At 38.1% G+C, this 24,185-nt stretch overlaps 2 protein-coding genes across 6 annotated transcripts in view; one reads left to right on the top strand and one right to left on the bottom strand.

Moving 5' to 3' along the window:
- The window catches only part of LOC110383324 (uncharacterized), a 58,320-nt gene extending 46,865 nt beyond the window's left edge, over nt 1-11,455 (bottom strand). The window contains exons 1-16 of the mRNA XM_064042803.1: nt 11,331-11,455; nt 10,913-11,043; nt 9,863-10,035; nt 9,038-9,203; nt 8,276-8,370; nt 7,107-7,245; nt 6,378-6,538; nt 5,891-6,070; nt 5,061-5,204; nt 3,689-3,832; nt 3,490-3,621; nt 3,246-3,410; nt 2,481-2,654; nt 1,624-1,731; nt 1,162-1,275; nt 533-623 (exon numbers count right to left, since the gene is read on the bottom strand). Coding sequence (XP_063898873.1) covers nt 533-623; nt 1,162-1,275; nt 1,624-1,731; nt 2,481-2,654; nt 3,246-3,410; nt 3,490-3,621; nt 3,689-3,832; nt 5,061-5,204; nt 5,891-6,070; nt 6,378-6,538; nt 7,107-7,245; nt 8,276-8,370; nt 9,038-9,203; nt 9,863-10,035; nt 10,913-11,033 — 2,107 coding nt within the window. The 5' untranslated portion in view covers nt 11,034-11,043; nt 11,331-11,455. The remainder of the gene's footprint in view (nt 1-532; nt 624-1,161; nt 1,276-1,623; nt 1,732-2,480; nt 2,655-3,245; nt 3,411-3,489; nt 3,622-3,688; nt 3,833-5,060; nt 5,205-5,890; nt 6,071-6,377; nt 6,539-7,106; nt 7,246-8,275; nt 8,371-9,037; nt 9,204-9,862; nt 10,036-10,912; nt 11,044-11,330) is intronic.
- Nucleotides 11,456-11,884: 429 nt separating this feature from the next.
- The window catches only part of LOC110375755 (insulin-degrading enzyme), a 30,567-nt gene continuing 18,266 nt past the window's right edge, over nt 11,885-24,185 (top strand). For all 5 annotated transcript variants that reach the window (XR_010277996.1, XM_064042845.1, XM_064042843.1 and 2 more), the window contains exons 1-16: nt 11,885-12,090; nt 12,753-12,938; nt 13,656-13,744; nt 14,092-14,177; nt 14,631-14,752; nt 15,207-15,376; nt 15,964-16,086; nt 16,812-17,014; nt 18,105-18,190; nt 18,682-18,796; nt 20,374-20,453; nt 20,734-20,791; nt 21,728-21,849; nt 22,361-22,445; nt 22,777-22,905; nt 23,390-23,472. Coding sequence is in view for 4 of the 5 variants with exons in the window: in XM_064042845.1 (XP_063898915.1) it covers nt 12,784-12,938; nt 13,656-13,744; nt 14,092-14,177; nt 14,631-14,752; nt 15,207-15,376; nt 15,964-16,086; nt 16,812-17,014; nt 18,105-18,190; nt 18,682-18,796; nt 20,374-20,453; nt 20,734-20,791; nt 21,728-21,849; nt 22,361-22,445; nt 22,777-22,905; nt 23,390-23,472 (1,706 nt within the window). In the remaining variant the exon portion in view is untranslated. The remainder of the gene's footprint in view (nt 12,091-12,752; nt 12,939-13,655; nt 13,745-14,091; nt 14,178-14,630; nt 14,753-15,206; nt 15,377-15,963; nt 16,087-16,811; nt 17,015-18,104; nt 18,191-18,681; nt 18,797-20,373; nt 20,454-20,733; nt 20,792-21,727; nt 21,850-22,360; nt 22,446-22,776; nt 22,906-23,389; nt 23,473-24,185) is intronic.

Here is a 24,185-nt window from a genome sequence, read left to right as displayed (position 1 = left end):
CTGACAATAAATTTTTTTTAATGATTTTTTTCAAAAATATAAATGAAATTATCCTTAATTTTGTACAAATATTCAAAAAATTTCGGGCGGTCACTTATCCCCGGGACACATTGTATATGTATATAAAATATATATTCATTATCATATGGATCATTCGAAAAAAATTTTTTTTGTAAAGTTTTTTTCAGAGAAATTCTTGTGATAAGCTAGTTAAAATAAGCAAAGTCTTCAGCTTTATAACATGACCACAAACACACACATGCACACAAACTCACACCGACACTCATATTTACACTAATTAATATGTTGTTAAGTATAATTATAACTTAAGTCCCTCTATATATCCTCCGAGCCTTTTTCCCAAGTATGTTGGGGTCGGCTTCCAGTCTAACCGGATGTAGCTGAGTACCAGTGCTTTACAAGGAGCGACTGCCCTATAGGGCCCATATTGTTTCGTAAACTATAAAATGTATCTGTATAATGTATGTAATGCTAATAAACAATTAAGTATGAGTTTAGATATAAAACTTACCTAAAAACATGGTAACATCTTTCTGAAATATTCTAGCGTCTTTGGTATCCGTTACAGCTTTGGATTTTAACAGTTTTAGTTGATTTATTATCTAAAAAAACAAAAATTATATTATATAAAAATATTTGATACTAGCCGTTTTCCCGCGGTTTCACCCGCGTCCCGTGGGAGCTACTGCCCGCATCGGGATAAAATATAGCCTATGTTACTCACAGATAATATAGCTTTCTAATGGTGTAAGAATATTTAAAATCAGTCCAGTAGTTTTTGACTTTATCCATTTCCATCCAACCAAACAAACAAACTTTTCCTCTTTATAATATTAGTATAGAAAATTGACTGTTTGTTTCATTATGAGTTGTTTCCCGTGTTCCGAGAAAACTACTTCCCGCAGCCGGTTAAAAAGTAGCCCAAGTCCTTTCTCAGGCTCTTGACTGTCTATGTACCACATATCATTTAAATCGTATCAGTAGTTTTGGCTTGAAAGCCGGACAGACAAACATACGGAGTCACTTTCACATTCATAATATTAATATCCTTTTAGCAGAGAAATACATAAACATTTAAAATAGTTAATTCATAAATGTATTGATGATTTTATTGTCTAGGTGTATATGAACTAAACTTACCATAGATAGTTGTCGTTTATCAAGATTTTCAGCGTTGTTCTCAATTGAAGCTTCTATTTTAGAGAGCACTTTAGACAGAACTTTGTAATCTGTGTCCTGTTTTGATATTATTGTCTGAAAACAAAATTGAACGTTTTATTTTGTGATATAACACCATATATTATAATATATCTTAGACACCAATGACTGTGTTTCGGATGGCACGTTAAACTGTAGGTCCTGGCTGTCATTGAACATCCTTGGCAGTCGTTACGGGTAGTTAGAAGCCAGTAAATCTGACACCAGTCTAGCCAGGGGTATCGGGTTGCCCGGTTGAGAAGTTCAGATAGGGCAGTCGCTCCTTGTAAAGCTGAACTGGTACTCAGCTGAATCCGGTTAGACTGGAAGCCGACCACAACATAGTTGGGAAAAGGCTCGGAGGATGATGATGAGTTTTATATACAAGTATGTATTTTTACTTACATACAAAGCAGTCAATGTATGATTCTGTCTATGTTCCGTCTTCGTAGTCAAAGTAGATAACAAATGATTAAGTACTGTGTCATCTTCAAATTTTTCCACATACATTATCTGTAAATAAAATTATCATAGGTTCATTCAAAAGTAATGTACCAGTAGTACCAGGAGTGGTATATTGTACCATTTGTAGCAGATGAAAGTAGTAAATTGTAAATGTACCATTTGGTACATTGTACCATTTGTACCAGTTGTACCAGGTACCAGTGGCGAAATTGTACTAGGCATGGTACATTGTACAAGTTGTAAGAGGTTCAAGTTGGGCATTGTACCATTCGTACCAGGTACCACTGGTACATTGTTCCATTTGTACCAGTTGTACCAAGTACCAATGGTGCATTGTACCAGGTGTGGTACATTGTACCAGCTGTACCAGGTATCACATTTCATTTAATATCCATTTACATTGTACCAGTGGTGCATTGTACAGTCAGCTTCAGGTCAGTGGTAAGTTTTATAGGAAAATCGTACTTATTACTATTGAGTTAAAGTGCATGACAGTTACCACTGATGTGCGGTCTACCGTACCATTTGTAACAGGAGTGGCACACTATACCAGTTGTACCAAGTACCTGATGCATTGTACCAGGTACAAGTAATGCATTGTACCATTTGTACCAGTAGTCGTAAATTGTACCAGTTGTACCAAATGCAAGTGGTACATTGTACCAGGTAACAGTGGTGCTTTGTACCAATTGTACCAGATGCAAGTGGTACATGTACCATTTGTACCAGGTACAACTAGTCTAAAGTATGCATAATTCCTTACGATACACTGAAAAATACATATTTTAATTACAAACCTGATTATCATCTGTTTCAGTCAACATTTCCACGGGTGGTACATTGTACAGTTTAGACAGATGTACCACAGTCGGCCTGAAAGCTATGCACCAGTCTTCTAAGTAAGGTTCTATGTTTTGCAAGTTTAGCAGGATTGACAGGAGGTGTAGACTCGGCTTTATATCTTCATATGTCTGTGGAATAGATAAATATCTTCAAATACAGTGTTGGTTTGTTTAATTATTTATTAGCTGATTCGAAAAAAGTCGTGGTGGCTTAGTGGGCAAAGAACCAACCTCTCGAGTATGAGGGTGCGGGTTCGATTTCAGGTCAAGCAAGTACCAATGCAACTTTTCTAACTTTGTATGTACTTTCTAAGTATATCTTAGACACCAGCAAGTTAAAAAGGTGAAGGAAAACATCTTGAGGAAACCTGGACTATATAGTCTGAAATCAGCAACCCGCATTGAGCAAGCGTGGTGATTAATGCTCAATCCTTCTCCGTGTGAGAGGAGGCCGCAGCCCAGCAGTGGGACGATAAAAATGCTGTAACAGTAACTAGCTTCTGCCAGCGGTTTCACACGCATCCCGTGGGAACTACTTCCCGTACCGGGATAAAAAGTAGCCTATAGCCTTCCTCGATAAATGGGCTATCTAACACTGAAAGAAATTTTCAAATCGGACCAGTAGTTCCTGAGATTAGCGCGTTCAAACAAACAAACAAATAAACAAATTCTTCAGCTTTATAATATTAGTATAGATATGTAATTTAAAACTATACATACCGTTTCAGGATCCCCAGCAACATTGACAACAACTTCTAGCACATGCTGCACAGCTTGTGCACAGAGCTGCACAGCGCTGGTGTTGTGCAGCAGAGCTCGCCATGTGCACAGGTGCTGGTCTGAGCCGGCTCGCAGGCTCAGCACAACCACCGCTATTACTGCTGCCTACAATACAACGATATATGTAAAACTGTAGCTATAGCTAGATGTTCTGGGGCGGGATGTGTATAACATTGACAACTACTTCTAGAACATGCTGCACAGCTTGTGCACAGAGCTGCACAGCGCTGGTGTTGTGCAGCAGAGCTCGCCATGTGCACAGGTGCTCGTCTGAGCCGGCTCGCAGGCTCAGCACAACCACCGCTATTACTGCTGCCTACAATACAACGATATATGTAAAACTGTAGCTATAGCTAGATGTTTTGGGGCGGGATGTGTATAACATTGACAGCTACTTCTAGCACATGCTGCACAGCTTGTGCACAGAGCTGCACAGCGCTGGTGTTGTGCAGCAGAGCTCGCCATGTGCACAGGTGCTGGTCTGAGCCGGCTCGCAGGCTCAGCACAACCACCGCTATTACTGCTGCCTACAATACAACGATATGAAACTAAATATCAATTAATGCTGGAAAGGATACAAAATAAATTTTTGAGGTTCATGTACTTAAAGCAATACGGTGTGTACCCAGGATATCCACTATTATATCCTACGCTGTTCATACTGGGTATGATAGGGTATTACAGATTGGAAGTTAGAAGGGAGGTCGCTCTCGCTGTTTACCTATGGAAAGTTATGAGTGGCAAAATTCACAATCCTGGAGTTCTGAGCACGGTGTCGCTGTGTGTCCCGGACGGGTACGTGGGGCGCCGGCGCCGGCCGCCGCTGCTGAGCGTGCCACCCGCGCGCACTAACCTGCTGCAGCGAGCGCCTCTCACGCGGGCGCTGCGTGCGCTTAACGCTTTGTCACAACGGTTAGATCTGTTTCATTGCACTACGAATGAACTTACCAGAGCCGCATATGCTATGTTATCTATTGGATACAACTGACATTTTAGTTTATTTTTTGTATTAGTTTAGTTTGTTTATGGTTAAGTAGGTATTAAGTTTTGTAAATGTTAAATAAGTGTATGTAGAAATAACTACGCTATTGCATTGGGTGGCACCTGTAAAAATAGTGTATGTTTGGTGGAAATAAATAAATATATGTAAACCCTTCTCCTATAAGTATATTTAAGACAAGTTTTTGAAAAAGACTCATAGTCCTTTTTTGAAGTCGGTTAAATAGTCCTCAAAGTAATTTACTTATGAAAAAGACTTATAAGTATCTTTCTTACAACACTATTTTGGCATTGTGCTTTTTTGAAGTCGGTCAAAAATTGTACTGTCTTAAACAGTATACCTAAACACTCTCCTAAGTGTGATTAATACTATGATCAATATAGATTCAAGTCAAACTGAGAACCTCCTTTTTAGGAAGTCGGTTAATTAGTCCCATAAGTGTCTTAAAGACAAAGCCTAGAATCGAATAAATTATTCTAGAAACAGTCCCATGTGTGACTTTCTTAAGACATGATTTAGGCACAGTCCTTTTTTAACGTCGGCTAAAAATGTAGCTATAGCTAGATGAAATTCGGTGGAATCTTTATTACTTAGCTACCATTATATACCTACCATTTTCAAGAGATTTTTAAATTGACTATCTAACACTGAAAGAATTATTAATAAACTCTTCAAATAACTTCCTGAAATAAAGATTTAAACGTTCTTCAAAGAAAGTTATCTTTATAATATCAAATAAAGACTTTTGTACTCACTTTTCTCACATCTTCCGAAGCCTTCAAAATCCCGTTGACAATAATATCGTCTCTCATAGACGAGGGCAGATTATCGGAGTACATTATAGCTGTTAACAACATAGTCTCACTGTTGGAAGCATTGGAATTTATACTCCATGATATCTGCAAGGAAAAGGTTTAATATAGGTACTGAAAACCTAGCTCAATCTGTCTAATGTCTTCAATAGATTTTCAACCTTATTACAATAGTGGAAGGTTAATGTTCGATTGGTAACATTTGACAGATTCGGGTTTAGGACTTTATGTCTGTGCAAAGAACATGAAAAACTAGAGAACAATGAGCAGAATCAATTAAACCACTTTCTGGTTACAGGTTACAACTCTCAAAAATTCTTCATTAAAAATATTCATCTTCAGATAAATAGATATGTCGTGGTGGCCTAGTGGGCAAAGAACCAACCTCTCAAGTATGAGGTCGTGGGTTCGATTCCAGGTCAGGCAAGTACCAATGCAATTTTTCTCAGTTTATCTTGTAAGTGATAATATCGTGTGTAAGTATATCTTAGACACCAATGACTGTGTTTCGGATGGCACGTTAAACTGTAGGTCCCGACTGTCATTGAACATCCTTGGCAGTCGTAACGGGTACACCAGTCTAAAAAAGGTGTATTAGGTTGCCCGGGTAACTGGGTTGAGGTGGTCAGATAGGCAGTCGCTCCATTGTAAAGCACTGGTACTCAGCTGCATCCGGTTAGACTGGAAGCCGAGCCCAACATAGTTGGGAAAAAGGCTTGGAGGATGATGTGTTTGCATGTTTTATATATTTCAATAAAAATTAGTATACTTACAGTATTAGCTTCCTCATAAGACAATTTCTTGTTCCTCAACAGTAGCTCCAGTTCAACAGTACATTGCGTCACTTCGCTAGTTAACCGAGTTCCGCTCAGTATGACTATATTCAGCGCGGCGAGCTTTATTACAACCGAGCGAGACTCCGTGTGCGGGACCACTTCTGACACCAGTATGGACTGAAAGTATGTTTTTTTTAGGGTAAAAAGCAGCCTTTGGTCTCTCTTAGTTTCTGGACAATGTGTGTGCTAAATGTTATTTAAATTGGTAAAGTAGTTTAGGCGTGGAAGCGCAACAGACAGATGTAGACTTTTCGCAATTATGATGGGACCTACTCCGCGCAGTCGGATAAAAAGTAGCCTATAACATACTTCGATAAATGGGCTATCTAACACTGAAAGAATTTCTCAAATCGGACTACTACTTCCTGAGATAAGCGCGTTTAAACAAACAAGACAGATTTAATATAATATAGGTTATACCCACCTCAGGATTTTCAGAAGCCTCTAAAACGACTTTGTAAACACTACACAAGGCTTCCAAACTGCTTTTGTTATCAAACTGCCACATATACATACGCAGTGCCGCGTCTTTGCTCAACTTCTCTCTGAATAGGCGAGCGTGATGCTTGAAGATCGAGAGGAGTACTAAAATCATTGAGAAAAATAACTTAATAAAATCAAGTCGTCAATTATATACAAAATATTACGTTTGACATCGATGTGGTCCAAAATTTCAAGCCGAAAGGTAGCAACTAGGTAGCAACTCTTGGTGAAAAAAACTTTATACTATTACGCAGTTTCTTTACTCTGGAAAAAGTGATAAATGCAGATGCTCATTTACTTAAAAACCACAAAGGTAGCTAATAATGGCAACTAGTAGCAATTAGGTAACAACTCTCTACGTGTATTTCGAGAAGAGCTATAAAGAGTGACAGCGATTCTGAAGGTCATAAACAGGTTCTTAAACTATCAAGTTATTATCAACACCCGAGCCTTTTCCCAACTATGTTGGGGTCGGCTTCCAGTCTAACCGAAATCAGCTGAGTACCAGTGCTTTACAAGGAGCGACTGCCTATCTGACCTCCTCAACCCAATTACCCGGGCAACCCAATACCCCTTGGTTAGACTGGTGTCAGACTTACTGGCTTCTGACTACCCGTAACGACTGTCAAGGATGTTCAATGACAGCCGTTAAAGTATCAAGATATCTTACCTTCGAAACATTTAGAAATCTTGATACATTCTCTAGTCATAGTGTCATAAAAGCTATTCAGTTGGGATACCTCGATGTCATCGCCAAAATGTTCGAACAGACCATTTATTCCTTGTAGTACGGCGTTTACTATGGAATCCTGTAAAGAAAATAAAGAAAAGGTTATAGTTATCGGCACGAATCTTGAGCTCTGACCTACATCTGCGCATAAGTAATTTATTGGGTCCCTTTTGTGGTATTCGTGAGGCGCGGGGGCGGGCTAAAGCGGTGATTGGCCCGCAGTGCATCGCGTCATAGCCGTCAAACGGGATTGGTTTTTTTGCTAATAAATCACTTCTGCACAGATGTAGGCCAGAGCTCAAGACTCGTGCCGATAACTATAAATAAGGTCTTTTTAAAACTATTATTCTAAAATAATCATACATTCAGGGTATCATGGAAGGGGCTGCAGGATTGTTCGCGCGAGTTACCGCGGCGCTAGTACATAAAAGGCCTACGACGAAACACGACGGTTTTTAGAATTTTCAAGTGACCCCTGCCGCTGTGAGTTAGCAGCGGTGGTTTTTAGTCAGTAAGAGTCTGAAACTGAAATATTTGACGTCGTTAAAAAAAAGGGGTATGGTGTAGCCCACGGCACAGGGCTGAGGAAGTCAGACAGGCAGACGCTCCATGTGGCACTGGTACTCAACTACATCTGGGTAGAATGGAAGCCGACCTCAACATATTTGGGAAAAGGCTAGGCCGATTAGTCGTCAAACAAAAGTGTTTTAATTTTGAGAGCTCTGAACTATCTCTATACAAAACAAAACAAACAAAATGACAAAACGTCACATTTTTGTGTAAAATGTTCGCAGTATCTGTGATTTTGTCATCGGTCGGGTATAACCGCCATCTTGAAAAAGTGTCATTCTTTGTTTACCTTTTAGCTCTTGCTTCCGTGGATAGAGTATAGTAATATAGTTGCTGGGGAGTTTGTTGCGCCACTTCTTCTTAACAGCAAAAACACATAGGAAGTGGTGAAGGGTGGGCGTTTTGGGGGCTGTCTTTTGTAAATTTGACCTTCAAAAAGTGCTGATTTTCAGCTTACTTTGACTTTTGATTTGATTTGATAGTCAACAGACGGTGACTGTAAGTGAAACTGCGGGTTTCATGTAGTATGTAATACTCACAGTCTTGTTATTCGGTTGTAACATCTTAAGGTATATCCGCCATATTCTTGTGTGGTGTTCCTGTACTTTTTCAGGATGGTAGCGGCATATTGTACCTGAAATATTATTACATATTTTATTGTAGACTAGCTGTTTCTAGTGGTTTCACCAGCGTCCCGGGGAAAATACTGTCCATACTGGGATAAATATAGCTTATGTTTGTTGAGGTAGCTTTTCAATTGTAAAAGAATTTTCTAATTATTATAAAGGCTAAAGTTTTTATGTATGTTGCTTGCTTGCTTGTTGTATGTTTGTTGCTTCTACACGCACAAAAGGCTGAACGGATTTTGATGAAACTTGGCAGCAACACAATATATACATTAAAACACATTAACGGTTTCAGAGTGCTGTTGAGGCTGGCAAGATTTTGTTGATGTTTGCTGAAGCGCATACAAACGACTTCGATTATTTTTTATCATTTTTGGTAAGTAGTTTCCTCAGGGAGCGGATGAAAACGACGGCTAGCGAGAAGTTTGTTATAGTTATCGGCACGAATCTTGAGCTCTGATCTACATCTGCGCAGAAGTGATTTATTAGCAAAGAACCAATCCCGAGTGACGGCTATGACGCGATGGACTGCGGGCCAATCACCGCTTAACCCCGCCCTCGCGCCTCACTTCATACCACAAAAGGGACCCAATAAATTATTGTGCACAGGTAAAGGTCAGAGCTCAAGATTCGTGCCGATAACCATAAATGAAAAGATTTCAAGTAATGTCTTACCAACAAGTTGTGCTAAAGGTGCTTTGCAAGACGTGGCTTCTTCTAACGCGTTGACGTGTCTAGCAACGAGTTCGTCCGTCACGTCCACTGCTGGACGCTTCACAATGCCCACCAGGCAGCAGAGAGCTTCCTTGCGCGTCGCAGCGTCCAGCGATAATGTACATAGCTGGAATATATATATATATAGCTATTTCGTAAGGTTCCACCGGGGAACTACTGCCCGTTTCCGCTGGGGAAAGTGTGGCTTCCAAACAGAGAAAGAATTTATACTTTGAATAAATGACTTATCTTTTTATCAAATTTTTCTAGTTGGTTCAATAGCTTCAGAGTCATATTTATTCACATAAACACAAAAAAATTATGCTCTTTCACATTAAAGAATCCATTTAAGTCACATTTGGTACATATCTACATTATGTACCAGAAAATAAAGTTAAAGGCTACAAAATTTTACTTGCAATCACAAAAGCCATTTTTATTCATGGTAATGAAGAGAAAAACCCTCTGTCCACAAATGGAACCGCAGGCAAAAGCAAGATTATAAAACCGGCCAGGTGGGAGTGGCGAAGGGTTCCGTACCATTATTTATAAAATGGACAAAAAAATCATGTTTGATCTATGGGAGCCCCCAAAATACTTATTTAATTCTAGTTTTCAGTATTTGTTGTTATAGCGGCAAAAAATACATCATCTGTGAAAATTTCAACTCTCTAACTATCATGGCTCATGAGATACTGCTGACAGACAGTCAGACAGACGAGCTAAAAACAATAGGGTCCTGTTTTACCCTTTGGGTATGGAACTCTTAAAACGAGAAGTACTTACCGCAATAATATCATTATAATATGTCTCCACAACGTCCCAGTATTTATCCACAAGTTTGGACAGAAGCTTGAAGGAGTCCGCTACAGTTTTCTGCCATTCTGCATTGGTGCGTTTTGTTGATATCGTCTCAAAAAGATTAATTGGTTTGAATAGCAGAGTCTGGGCTAGCCATTCTGAAAAAAGAAGCATTTATTTTAGTTTATCATTACTTTAGTCCCAAATATTATTTATTTAGGCTCTTTGCAACAGAAGTGTGTATTAATAAAAGACATACATCAGTATTTAGGCTATGTAATTTGGGTAATGATCATCCCATGGCTAGCCTTTTCCCAACTATGTTGAGGTTGGCTTCCTTGAACATCCTTGGCAGTTGTTACGGGTACTAAGAAGCCCAATCTGACCAAGGAGTATTGTGTTGACCTAACTGGGTTGGGTAGGTCAGATAGGCAGTTGCTCTGTGTAAAATACTGGTATCTGGCTGCATCTCAGTTAAACTGGAAGCCAAGCTTCTTCAAGCTTCTTCCTTTTAAGTTCATTACTTACATAGTTTTTTCGTGGTTGTGGTGGCCTAGTGGGTAAAGAACCAACCACTCAAGTGTGTGGGCGCGGGTTCGATTCCAGGTCAGGCAAGTACCAATGCCACTTTTCTAAGTTTGTATGTACTTTCTAAGTATATTTTAGACACCAATGACTGTGTTTCGGATGGAAACTGTAGGTGTCATTGAACATCCTTGGCAGACGTTACGGGTAGTCAGAAGCAAGGAAGTCTGACACTAGTCTCACCAAGAGGTATTGGGTTGCCCGGGTAACTGGGTTGGGTAGGTCAAATAGGCAGTTGCTTCTTGTAAAGCACTGGTACTCAGCTGAATCCAGTTAGACTGCAAGCCGACCCCAACATAGTTGGGAAAAGGCTCTGAGGATGATGATGTTGAGGTCGGCTTCCAGTTTATTCAGATGCAGCCGAGTTCCAGTGCTTTACAAATGAGTATAAACTTATAAAAAATGCAGGATATGTGTAAAGTTCCTAGTAAAATTGATAATGTAACATACCTATTTCAAAAGGCGCTAAATCTTGAGATATTATTATTTCTGCTGAATGAATAGCCTTTGCGTAATGTTTGGGCTCTGGAACCTCTGGATATGATGACACCACGGAGGCCCAATTATCCATGGCGGCAAAACTAGAAAAATAATAATGATTTTATTTTCCATAACATCAATCTTATTATTGTAACTCTAGAAGGAAGCATAAATTAGGCGTAATAAAATAAATTTTACTAAAAACACGTCTAGAAATTACAAATGTAGTGTATCAAAAGGTGTGCAAAGGATTCAGGATTGAGAACTTAGAACTTAGTACAGGAAAAATTAAATCAAAACTTAACGATCATTCGAACTGATTACTTATCAGGCTCATTTCATTACCAATATCACTAAAATCACACAAAATAGGAATAAAATACACTACCTTGATCAAATGTTCTAAAAACACGCATATATTTTGTTTGTTTCAATAAAATGATTCACCAAAACAATAAACAGAAACACAAGTTTCGACAGGTTTTGACGTCTTGCCGGTAAGTTCCCTGTTACGATGGTTCCCAATATTCTATCTATCTTGTGATATGATTACTAGAGATATAATTTTGACATTAGCCCCATACCAGTAATGTCAAATTCCTAAACCACGAGCTAAGATAGAATATTGGGAATAGCTGTTAATTCCGTCGACAGCTGACATTGACGTGTGTCAGTGTAGAGAGGAACGTTCAGGAATTACTGGCATCGCTATCAAACATTTTGTTCGGAAGAAAACATATTGGAATTAACTAAAAAACTTTAACTTGAAAACACACAAAAAATAGTTCAGGATTACTTTCTAGAATTTCCTACAATTTTTATTTAATAAAATTAAAATAAAATTTGCGTATAACTAAACGTTTAAGATGACATGATGAAACTATAATCCAACCAAATTAAACGGTAAGGCAACAAGATGTGAAATACCCTAATCAAATAGCAATCCAATTTGTTCAAGTTACATTCTGACATTACAGAATTCTGAGATTGGTCGATAATTTCGATGAATTACAAAGTATTGAATAATATTAATTTAATTCAATATAACCATTAATTAAAGTTAACACATTCAAGCTGGCATCACGCAGAGTTCTTTGGTTGGGGATCCGATACTATTCTCCGTTGTTACACCGAGCTACACCGAATAGGTTAAGTTCCAAAATATTATTATTTATTTGTGTCTTAGCCTAATCTTATGTAGATACTAGCATCGTCAGCAACGTATGTCCAAAATTCCATAATGTTATGACGTAGTTTTTCATGAATGAAAATTGCCTCAGTATTGATATTTTATTTACCAAGGTTTTTCTTTATGATTAATTTATGTTCTAAACAACATTTAAAGCGGTATTTCCAAAAGGAAAATAAACGTGTTTGAGATTGCTCCAATTGCTTGACAAAATAGTATGTCACTATTTAATTGGAATATGTTTTTTTTGGACAGTGGATCATTCTAATATTCTTATATGGTAATCTTCTTATAGGATGATTAGCAGTTCATTTAATATGTTTTCTTTCTTCCTTATTCTCATTTCCTCTGAGTCAACTTATATAGTCTAAGTCAAATATTGTAAACACTGCTATTATAAAAATAGTTCATTTAGTTTCACCTTCCCCTTTCGCCCACTTTGGCAAAGGTTTGAGAAACATAATTCCATAAGTTCTCCTCCAACTTCAACATCTATTTAAAAAGAAAAAAAAGCTACAACATACTAGTAATTTTCATGTTTATGCTGTTGTTGAACATGGGCCTAAACGTGTTTACCGTATAATAAATACGCCTTTATTTAAACCATAATTTTTCTTACAGCTACGGTGGAGGCAGACGCAGTATATCCAGTATGTCGTCCCAGTTCTCTCCCCGAGCCGGGAACTCGCCCCGCGCGTCCCCGGGGCCCATGGAGCCCGCGGGCCCCGGCGGCCTGCCCGCCGCGTCCGGCGTCAGCAAGCGATACGACAACATTGTCAAGTCGCCCGAGGATAAACGACATTACAGGTAGATTATAAGCTAGATTCATACGAACACACACAATATACACATACATTCAGACAAGCAGACCCACACTTAACTCGCACATACACACACTTAACACACACTCACATAAACCTTCTCTTACAGACACACTCACACAGTCACACACACAGACTCTCGAACACACACAGAGAGACGCATCTAGCCATGATAACGCGACATGACAATATTGGTAAGGTGTCTATCGCACCTAGATCAATATAAACCATACATATAAACAGTCATACTCACACACAACACAGACGCATCCAGTAGCAATACTTCAATATTGTCAAGGTATGTTACTACATCTACATTCATAGAAAAATATATATACACACACACACACACATACACGTACACACTAGCAAAAATGAGCAAAAAAATTACGTTTGTTGTATGGAAGCCTCCCAAAATATTTTAGTTAATAGTAGTTAATAATAATAGTTAATTTTTCAGTATTTGTTGTTATAGCGGCAACAGAAATGCATCATCTGTGAAAATTTCAACTCTCTAACTATCATGGTTCATGAGATACAGCCTGGTGACAGACAGACGGAACTACGGACGGACGGACAGACGGACAGAGGAGCGAAAACAATAGGGTCCCGTTTTACCCTTTGAGTACATAACCCTGAAAAACAGCCCTCAAAGATTCTTCAGGTTACCATCTCTCTTAAATACTTTTATTTTCTTCCTCAGAGGTCTGGTGCTATCAAACCGGCTTCGAGTTCTGTTGGTCAGTGATATAACTACTGACAAATCGGCGGCAGCTCTAGACGTCAACGTTGGTAAGTTTTGTCATAGAATTGAACCGTCGTACCACAAAAACTTTTAAACGTCTGTTGAACACTTATCTACTGTAGCTGGGTTGAGGAGGTCAAAAAGGCAGTCGCTTCTTGTAAAGCACTGGTACTCAGCTGCATCCGATTAGACTGGAAGCCGACCCCAACATAGTTGGGAAAGGCTCGGAAGATCATTCGCGTAATAAAATCCTTCAGTATGAATACTGTATTAGGTTTTATATGTATGCAGGTCGCCTCCAACAGGTATCTGTGGAGATCTAAGGGGGAGGCCTATGTTCAGCAGTGGACGTCCTATGGCTGAGATGATGATGATGATGATATATTTTTTTCAGGTTACCTCAGTGATCCCGAAGAATTACCGGGATTAGCGCATTTCTGTGAACACATGCTGTTTTTGGGGACCCAGAAATATCCTGAGGTATGTTAAATATATTATTATGATCATTCTAGCCTCCACCCATAGGATACAACTCTCCCTAGGCTTCTTCTCGCACGTGGATGTAGCCTAAATGCGATTCAGATTTATAGGCTACTAGCTTTTGCCCGCGACTTCGTTCGCGTGGAATAGTGACTTGCGGCAGATTTATGGTTTGACCAATAGATGGCGCTATATGTCCGGAATAATTTTATTTTTATTTTTTTTTGTAATAAAAACTATACTATGTCCTTTCTCAAGTTTCAAACTATGTCTGTACCAAATTTCACACAAGTCGGTTCAGTAGTTTAGGCGTGAAGAAAAGACAGACAGACAGACAGACAGACAGAGTTACTTTCGCATTTATAATATTAGTTTGGATATCTTCGGAATCCATCCAATAGTTTTATTTGTCGGAATATTTTATTTAATTGTTTTTATGTTTTTAATTTACAGGAGAATGAGTACAACAAGTTTCTGTCTGAACACGGGGGCTCTTCAAATGCGTCGACGTCTTCGGATCACACTACATACTACTTCGATGTTTTGCCAGAACATTTGCATAAGGCTTTAGATATGTAAGTATTTATTTTAACCTATATAACTACCTTGGAAAGTATTGGGTTGCCCGGGTAACTGGGTTGAGGAGATCAGATAGGCAGTCGCTCCTTGTAAAGCACTGGGACTCAGCTACATCCGGTTAGATTGGAAGCCGACCCCAACATAGTTGGGAAAAGGCTCGGAGGATGAATTATATTACCTTGGAAATTGATATGGCTGTTGTTTGTCATATTTTCTATATAAAAGCTGTCATACATACATACTTTAGATAAAAATTACTTGAATATTGATTGAAATATTGGTCCTTGATTGAGTTTTAGTTCATTTTGTTTGATTAAGCTAGTACACTATAACTTAACTCTAAATCCATGTATAACTTGGAGACTCGACCGCTAGGTACTGAACGCTCCTCAACGTTCAAGATGAGGAATGTGTAAATAGATTATTTATACAAGTTTTTCTCTTTCCCAGCTTCGCCCAATTCTTCATATCGCCCCTGTTCACGGAATCAGCGACCGGCAGAGAACTGAGTGCAGTCAATTCGGAACATGAGAAGAACACCTCCTCAGACACGTGGAGGCTGGACCAGCTCAACAAGAGCACAGCCTCCCCCTCACACCCCTTCCACAAGTTTGGTACAGGTGCGTCTGTCTGTCTGTCTGTCACAGCTGTTCAGGAACACCTCCTCAGACACGTGGCTGACCAGCTCAACAAGAGCACAGCCTCCCCCTCACACCCCTTCCATAAGTTTGGTACAGGTGGGTCTGTCTGTCTGTCTGTCACAGCTGTTCAGGAACACCTCCTCAGACACGTGGCTATGTAATCAGCTGAAAAAAAAAACATTAATTTATTAAAAACTAGCTATTTCCTACGGTGTCACCAGCGTTTCCAAGAAAGTACATTATGTACCTGGACAAAAGAAAAGGCTCATTTTGAAAAATCTTTCAACGTTGGAAAGCTATGCTATCTTTACGTAGCATAAGCTGTATTTTATCCCGGTACAGAAATAAATTTCCCATGGCCGTGGGTGAAACCACGCCAATCAGCTAGTTATTTTTAAAGAGAAGAAATGAACGTGAATAAGATTAATATTATAAAAAAAAAATGATAAAAAATAAACAAAAAAAAACGCTAGTCAAGTATTAGATATCAGAACTTTTTACATACATAGTTAGTTAAAAGTGAAGCTAATATAAGCGTGTTAATAATAAAATTATTTATTTTCCAGGTAACAGAGAGACTCTAGAAACGATACCGAAGTCAAAAGGGATTGATGTCAGGAAAGAACTGCTGAAATTCCACTCCAAGTGGTATTCCGCCAATATTATGACTCTCGTCGTTGTGGGAAAAGGTAAGACTAATTAATTGAGTACTAGATTAATTAAGGTTCTTTTAAATTGGTAGACAAATGTATCGCTGCCTCAAGGAATGAACTGAAAATTGACCTGCGTGTGAAGACAGTTAAATTCCACTTATTTTTAACTCCTGTTTTATACAATTTCAAACAAATTAGTTTGAATTAGGTTTGAATTGCTGTTATGTAATTAGTTTCTTGGATTTCATACAAAAATTAAAAAAATATAGATTCTATTATGTAATTGTGTCTGACAAACTCAATACTTTTGTGGAACTGTCAAAAAGGGTAACTGTCGTCACAGATTACATAGTAGTACCTCTAGTACTACTATTTACTTATTTTGCTCATTATCAAGAAGAAATGAAAACCGTCGTCGTTTTCTATCAAAACGATAGATAGAAGTGATATTACATAAAGGGCTTAAGAAGGAACATGGTGGGTTTTAGTCAGTAAGAGTCTGACACTCCCTCACGCTGCACACACAACGGGAGGGGTCATTTGTGGACTTTCCAACAAAAAAAGTTTTTTGTCAATTTATACAATTTGTCTTGAAGGAAAACATCTTGAGGAAACCTGGACTATAAAGTCTGAAATCAGCAACCCGCATTGAGCAAGCGTGGTGATTAATGCTCAATCCTTCTCCGTGTGAGAGGAGGCCGCAGCCCAGCAGTGAGACGATAAAAAGGCTGTAACAGTATATATTTGTCTGTTTTCCTCAGAACCCCTAGACGACCTTGAAGAGATGGTGGTGAAACTCTTCACGGAAGTCGAAGACAAGTCAGTCACCGCCCCCTCGTGGCCGGAACACCCGTTTCCACCAGCGCTGCGGCGCAAGAGAGCCTACTGTCTTCCGGTGAAGGATCTGCGGTCACTGTCCATCGACTTTCCTATACCGGATACTAGGAAGCACTATAAGAGTGGGGTGAGTCATTCATTCATCATTCATTAGTCATTCATTCATTCGTTATTCATTTGTTCATTCGTCATATTACATTCATTCATTAATCATCATCATTCATTCATCATTCATTCATTCGTCATTCCTTTTCCCGACTATGTTTTGGTCGGCCTCATGTTTTGGTTGGTATGTGGTAGTCGTGGTGGCCTAGTGGGCAAAGAACCAACCTTTCAAGTATGAAGGCGCGGGTTCGATTCCAGGTCAGGCAAGTACCAATGCAACTTTTCTAAGTTTGTATGTACTTTCTAAGTATATCTTAGACACCATTGACTGTGTTTCGGATGGCACGTTAAACTGTAGGTCCCGGCTGTCATTGAACATCCTTGGCAGTCGTTACGGGTAGTCAGAAGCCAGTAAATCTGACACCAGTCTAACCAAGGGGTATTGGGTTGCCCGGGTAACTGGGTTGAGGAGGTCAGATAGGGCAGTCGCTCCTTGTAAAGCACTGGTACTCAGCTGCATCCGGTTAGACTGGAAGCCGACCCCAACATAGTTGGGAAAAAGGCTCGGAGGATGATGTTTTGGTCGGCCTCCAGTCTAACAGGATGCAGTTGAGTATCAGTATACCACAGGAAGGTACTATTAATAACCGAATTCCCAAAAAGTAGGTTTTTATTTAGGGTGTTTTCTCAATTTTGTGTGGTGGGATTCCAGTCTACCAGTATGCCACATAGAGCGACTGTTACAATAATTTATATTTGTTGTTATAGGTATTTTTAAATACCTCATTGCTTAGAAAAATCTTCTCAGACCCTTTTGTTTTTAGCTATCTTTTCAATGTTATGTATACGGATTACATTTGTACATGAGGCCTGATCTCTCTCCGGTGGTGTCGGATTGTCGTCCCATCGGGCTATGAGAGTGAAGGAATAGTGAGTGCACCGCAGTCCAAGCAAATGTGCGTGCACCATAATATGTGCTGCGCAGCTGGCTGATCTCCTTAAAATGAGAACAGCCGCCGTGGCCGAAATCGGCAGTAGACGCCATTATTATTACATTTGTACTATATACATTTAAATATTCTTCTTATAATAAGTAATTATTTTGTTGACAGCCTGGACATTATCTCTCTCACATGCTGGGACACGAAGGCCCAGGGAGTTTGCTATCAGCATTGAAAGCTAGAGGATGGTGTAATAGGTAAGCATTAATATTATTGAAGAAAATATAGTTAAATTATGTATATGTTAATATAATGAAAGTATGTGTTATTTAATCTAATATAGTGATATTATGAACTAGCTTACGTCCGGGGATTTAACTAGGATAAGCACTTCTCGCACGTGTATAAAACTAGCCTATATGTTATTCTGATAAGAAACTTATAGAACTGTTAAATTTAACCAAATTCCATTCAATCGTTTTTGCTTGTAAGAGGAACGAACGTCCATACATCTATATATACAAAGTTTAGTTTTTATAATATTGTAGGCCTAGCCTTTTCGATTTATACAACCAAAAATACAAAACCAAAAATTTATGTACCGTTGTTACTCCCACGCAGAAACTTTTAAAAGGCTTGATGAAATGGAAACTTTTTATCCACATGCGGGAAGTAGTTCCTGGGACCGCGGGGAACAGCAAGCGAATTATAAATACTGTAGGTAATTATAATATTTTTTCTCCTACAGTTTAGTGGGTGGTACGCGTATCGGCGCTCGTGGGTTCGGTTTCTTTGGCGTGCAAGTGGATCTGACGGAAGAGGGAGTCGCCCATATCGATGATATCATTAAACTGGTGTTTCAGGTATGTTTATAATGCAGTGTAATTTGTAATTAATTGTAGTTTAAGCTATGTAATTGGTGTGTCGTTTCAGAAAGCCTGCAAAGGTCTTTATCTGTACCCTAAAGGTACCGAACTACAGACCCGATTTGAAAATTTATTTCACTATTGGCAAGTTCCACTATCCCCGGGTCACTTATGTCGATTTTCACCAACAAATACTTAAATTTAGGGATGCCCTAAGAGCATTTAGGGAATACTTAATACGAAGTTCGTTTTCACCAAAGTTTAAGTGTCCCTTATATGTATTGGGGGTGCCCTTATTCTAAGTGATACTTAGGGAAACGTTAAGAGATTGTTGGTGAAAACGGGCATTAGGCTATATTTTATCCTTTTACGGGGGTTAGTTCCCATGGGACGAGGGAAAATGGCGGGAAATTGCTAGTTTTAAATAAAAACTAATCATATTTATTCGTACAATCAATAAAATCAGCTATTAAATATGACGTAGAAAGATTCTCTTGGTTGTTTTTAAAAAGCCATCACCAACTTCCTGGTCAGGGTTTACACTCATAATTAGCAATTAAAACAAGTAATTTAAATAGGTACTCACTTGATTTATTTATTTCAATTTACTCGGGAGGTCCGATCGCTACGACAGCTCGAGTAAGAATGCCCGAGTCTGGCGAGCGCTCGGCCTTTTATAGTAGAGATGGGTGCGTCATTCATTCAGTCATTCATTCATTGAACAAAACACCGATCTCCACACATTAAAATTAGTTTTTACATTAAAATTGCTACTATTTTATAAACAAATGTTTTAAATCAATTGACATGCGTAAATTTATTTTTAATTCTAACACGTGGTAAAAATAATGATCACGTGTTTTTTATTTTTGAAATGTAGTTCCTCACTAACATGACATACATTGAAATAATCTCTACTCTTACCATAGTTACTAATTTTTATAATAAAATGATTTAAATTACAATTTTTACATAATTACAATCAACAAATTTGATTCAATTTTGAGGTTATTCCGGGCACGTGTTTTTGTTTGTCATCCTATTGTGGCGAGCCGCCGACAAATATTTTGCGAAACCAATTAAGAACTTACTACGTTAGCAGTCGCATCCCTTGGAAAGTACTTTCTGTACCCGGATAAAAAAAAATATAGGTAGCCAATGTCAAAAAGTGAAAGAATCTACTTATTACTTTTAAGTTTTGCATGCCTGATGACAGAATGTACGGGGATTCCTTTCTATTTATGTAACACCTTATTTATGTACCTACGTATTTATTATATTTTTAACTTAATTTTAAGTAAAATTTCAAGAATGTTCTTTATTTTAAATTTTGCTAGTAGCTTATTTATTATATTTTTAACCTAATTGTAAGTAAAATTTTAAGAATGTTCCTTATTTTAAATTTTATTTTTTTGAATATTTGTACGTCTAAGAGGCCAAACATGAATGGTAACTTTATTTTCTTGTATAACAACCTGCATAACTATATGTACACCCATGTTTTTTACAAATAAAGTATCTTGTATCTTGTATCTTGTACGTTTTTTGAAAACAAGCGTTTCCTGTGTCCACAGTACATGGAGATGCTGAAAGTAGCTGGTCCTCAGCGCTGGGTGTGGGAAGAGCAGCGAGACCTGATGGCGCTGGAGTTCAGGTATGATCTTCTTATTTATTAAGGGTTTACCAACAGCTTCTGTGTAGATAAAGCTTAGAGTATAATTATGTTTGACTAAGACTTGTCCTCCTAGCCGATTATCGGCTACGGCGGCTGTTCTCATGTAAGGAGATCAGCCAGCTGCGCAGGACATATTATAGTGCACGCACATTTGCTTGGACACAGGTGCACTCACTCTCATAGCGCGATGGGACGACAATCCGACACCACCGGAGAGAGATCACAAGCAGGATCGATATTAACGTGTGTGACATTTCAGGTATAAGGACAAGTTGGAGCCCAGGAATCTGGTTACAGGACACGTGCATTTGTTGCAGGCGAGTATTTAATTATATCATCGGCCTAGCCTTTTCCCTTAATAAAAAATAACTAAATAAGAACTAATGAAGAATGCATTATAAATGTATTATGTGGGTTATGACTATTTTAGACTCAACAAATGTTCATTTGATGAGCTTTTGAGTTTATTACTAACATGGCCACAAAAACGATACACTTGAAGGTATTGTTACCCTTCTAAACGGTTTGCCGGAGAAAATCGCATGCCCTAAGACAAGTTGAATATATATGACACACTACATTGTCATTTACTAAATTGTCAGAAAATAGGAAAAGGCCACTAAGAAGGCAATATACCAACATCTTGTGTGTTAAGGAGCATAAGACAGCTTTGTATAAGAAAAGTGTTTTAGGTATGTGCCCGATTATATTTAACAAAATACCAGATAGCATTAAAAATGAACCCATGTCAATCTTTAAAAAAAAGTTAACTTCCTACTTATTAAATAAATGTTATTATTCCATCTCTGAATTTATAAGTGATAAAATAGACCTTTCATATATAATGTTTCTATTTTTGCATGCCTAAGTTAAGGTAGAATGTACAAGGATCGCCAATTGCATTTTTGTAACATCTGTATTTATATTGTACCTACATTCCGTTGCAAATAAACTATTATTCTATTCTATTCTATTCTACACTTTCGTATGGACAAGTCATTTTTGTATGAACACTGGCCTACTTTTAAAAAATTGTTCAAAAATGATGAGACCAATGTCATTTGCAAGCTCTTGATGAGCACTTTATTTCATTCTATAACAGCAAAGTTCAAATCCAGCAAACATGGTGTTTTCAACCTTTTAAAATGTTTTTTTTTTTAATTGCTATTCAAATGCATTGGTTGCAGACCAAAAAGAATTTTCTTTTCTAGTTTAATAAATGTTATATTCATGTTTTTGGTGTTTTTTTCCAGGAATTCCCAATGGAAGATGTCCTATGCGCATACTATTTGATGACGGAATGGAAACCCGAGTTAATACAGGAACTGCTATCTTTGCTTACACCTGAAAATGTACGCGTTGGCATTGTCGCTAAGTAAGTATTGTAGAATTCTTACATCATATGTTACTAACGGCCAGTTTCTTCATTAAAAGTAAAAGTTAAAGTAATGTCTAAAGTAAAAGTAACGGTCAAATTCGTTTTTTCAAGGCTAAAGTAACAGCAAAACTAATAGAAAAAACGAATTTGACCGTTACTTTTACTTTAGACATTGCTTTGACTTTTACTTTGGCTTTTATTTTTGATGAAGAAACTGGCTGTAAGCAATTTTTCCATAACGTGTTAAAAGTTCTTAAAGGGCTTGAGCTTCGCTAGCTACACTCTAGCTCTACTCTATTATGGATATAATATTAACATCACAAAATCAACTGCCGAGCCTTTTCTGAACAATGTTTGGGTCGGTTTGAACTGAGTACCAGTGCTTTACAAGGAGCGACTGCCTATCTGACCTCCTCAACCCAGTTACCCGGGCAACCCTTACCCCTTGGTTAGACTGGTGGTCAGATTTACTGGCTTCTGACTAACTGCTGTTTGATAATATTCACAGGTGTTTCGCGGAAAAGTGTACGATGACCGAGCCTTGGTACGGAACTAAATATCTACAGGAAGACATCGAGGATTCAAAAATACAGGTAATTATTTATTGTACTATACTGTACTGTAATAGCCTTTGTATCGTCCTACTGCTGGGCTGCGGCCTCCTCTCACACGGAGAAGGATTGAGCATTAATCACCACGCTTGCTCAATGCGGGTTGCTGATTTCAGACTTTATAGTCCAGGTTTTCTCAAGATGTTTTCCTTCACCTTTTTTCAGCCAAGATATACTTTAGAAAGTTCATAAACAAATATAGAAATGTTGCATTGGTACTTGCCTGACCTGGAATTGAACCTGCGCTCTCATATTTGACAGCTTATAGGTACTCATGTGTATTACAAAAATTAATTAATTTTATTATTTTTAGGAATGGAAATCAGTAAAACCGACCCCCGAGTTGCATCTACCTCCTCCGAACGAGTTTATACCGACGAAGCTTACGTTAGAGAGTGGCGAGGACAGTACCGCTCATTCTGTGGCACCTACGGTTATACTTGTAAGTTTTTATAGTTTAACCGACTTGAAAAAAGACGAGTTCATACCTACTTAAAAACACAAAACAAAAAAACTACTTTTAGGTGAGTCGGTCTAGAAGTCGGTGTCTAGTGGATGCTAACTATGTTTATTTCACCATCCACTTATACATAGACCGATGCACCTAAAACAATATTTTTTTGTTTATTAGTGTTTTTAGATGCCGTTTTATTTTGTGAAAGAAAATATTTAATTTCGTCTCGGATAATGTGTCGGGACTTTAAAGTTTGCCCTCACAGTAGACATATTAGAGCCTTACTACAAAAACTTAAACATATGTTGAATACTTGTCTTAAAAAAGTTTGGCTGCATAACGGACCTTATTTCAACGTCATAATTTGTATTTTTTTAGACAAGTTTTCAACAGACGTTTAGAAGTTTTTGTGGTACGACGGATATACCATATTTAAAGTGTTTTTAGTTCGACAAACAATTTTATCTTTCAGGATTCCCCATTAATGAGGTTATGGTTCAAAAAGGACAGCGAGTTCCATCTACCCAAAGCTGTTATGACGTTCGATTTAGTCAGGTAATATTCTAAATTTTAATAGTAGACTAGCTATTTCTCACGGGTTTTCTCGCGTCCTGGGGGAACTCATTCTGGCTCCTGGATAAAAGAGATGTATAAACTGCCAAAATTCATCAAAATCAATTCTGTAGTATTTGCGTGATAGCGACGTCATGTAGGGTTGTTCCCGGTGTCTCAAAAAATCGCTATGTAAGACGACAGAAAAAATAATAAATAAAAATTTAGGCACTTGGGAGTACCTTTGACTGACAGCCCTGTTAGAGGTCCCGTCCCACGCATACTGTGCAATGTGCATAGGGGTATGCTACCCACAAACTTGTAAAGTATCACCACGATACCGGAAATATGATATGGCGTAAGGGACATTTGGTTGAACATGAGTTATATATATCGTTGGATTTAGATTTTTTTTGTCTATCGATTGGTATACTTAAAATCTCTCTGTCTTAAAAAAAGGTCCCTTCCACCCCATGTTTTTAATAGGTCAAGACAATGTTTTTTTTTCAAAAAAGTGGTTGTATATAACATGTTAAACAAAAGTCTTCATAAAAGGCAACGTAAGTCTTATTGCTCACACATTATGTTTACACATTTTTTATGTAAAACTTATAGTTATAAAGTTATCGTCAGATTTTAAAAAAAAAGAAAAACTTATTTTTGCTCTCCTCAAAAGCTGAGTTTTGTCCCTTACGCCATTTCATATTTCCGGTATC

Source organism: Helicoverpa armigera, chromosome 30 (assembly GCF_030705265.1).
Source record: "Helicoverpa armigera isolate CAAS_96S chromosome 30, ASM3070526v1, whole genome shotgun sequence".
In the NCBI taxonomy this organism is placed as follows: Eukaryota; Metazoa; Arthropoda; class Insecta; order Lepidoptera; family Noctuidae; genus Helicoverpa; species Helicoverpa armigera.
This window is presented reverse-complemented; position numbering and strand designations above follow the sequence as displayed.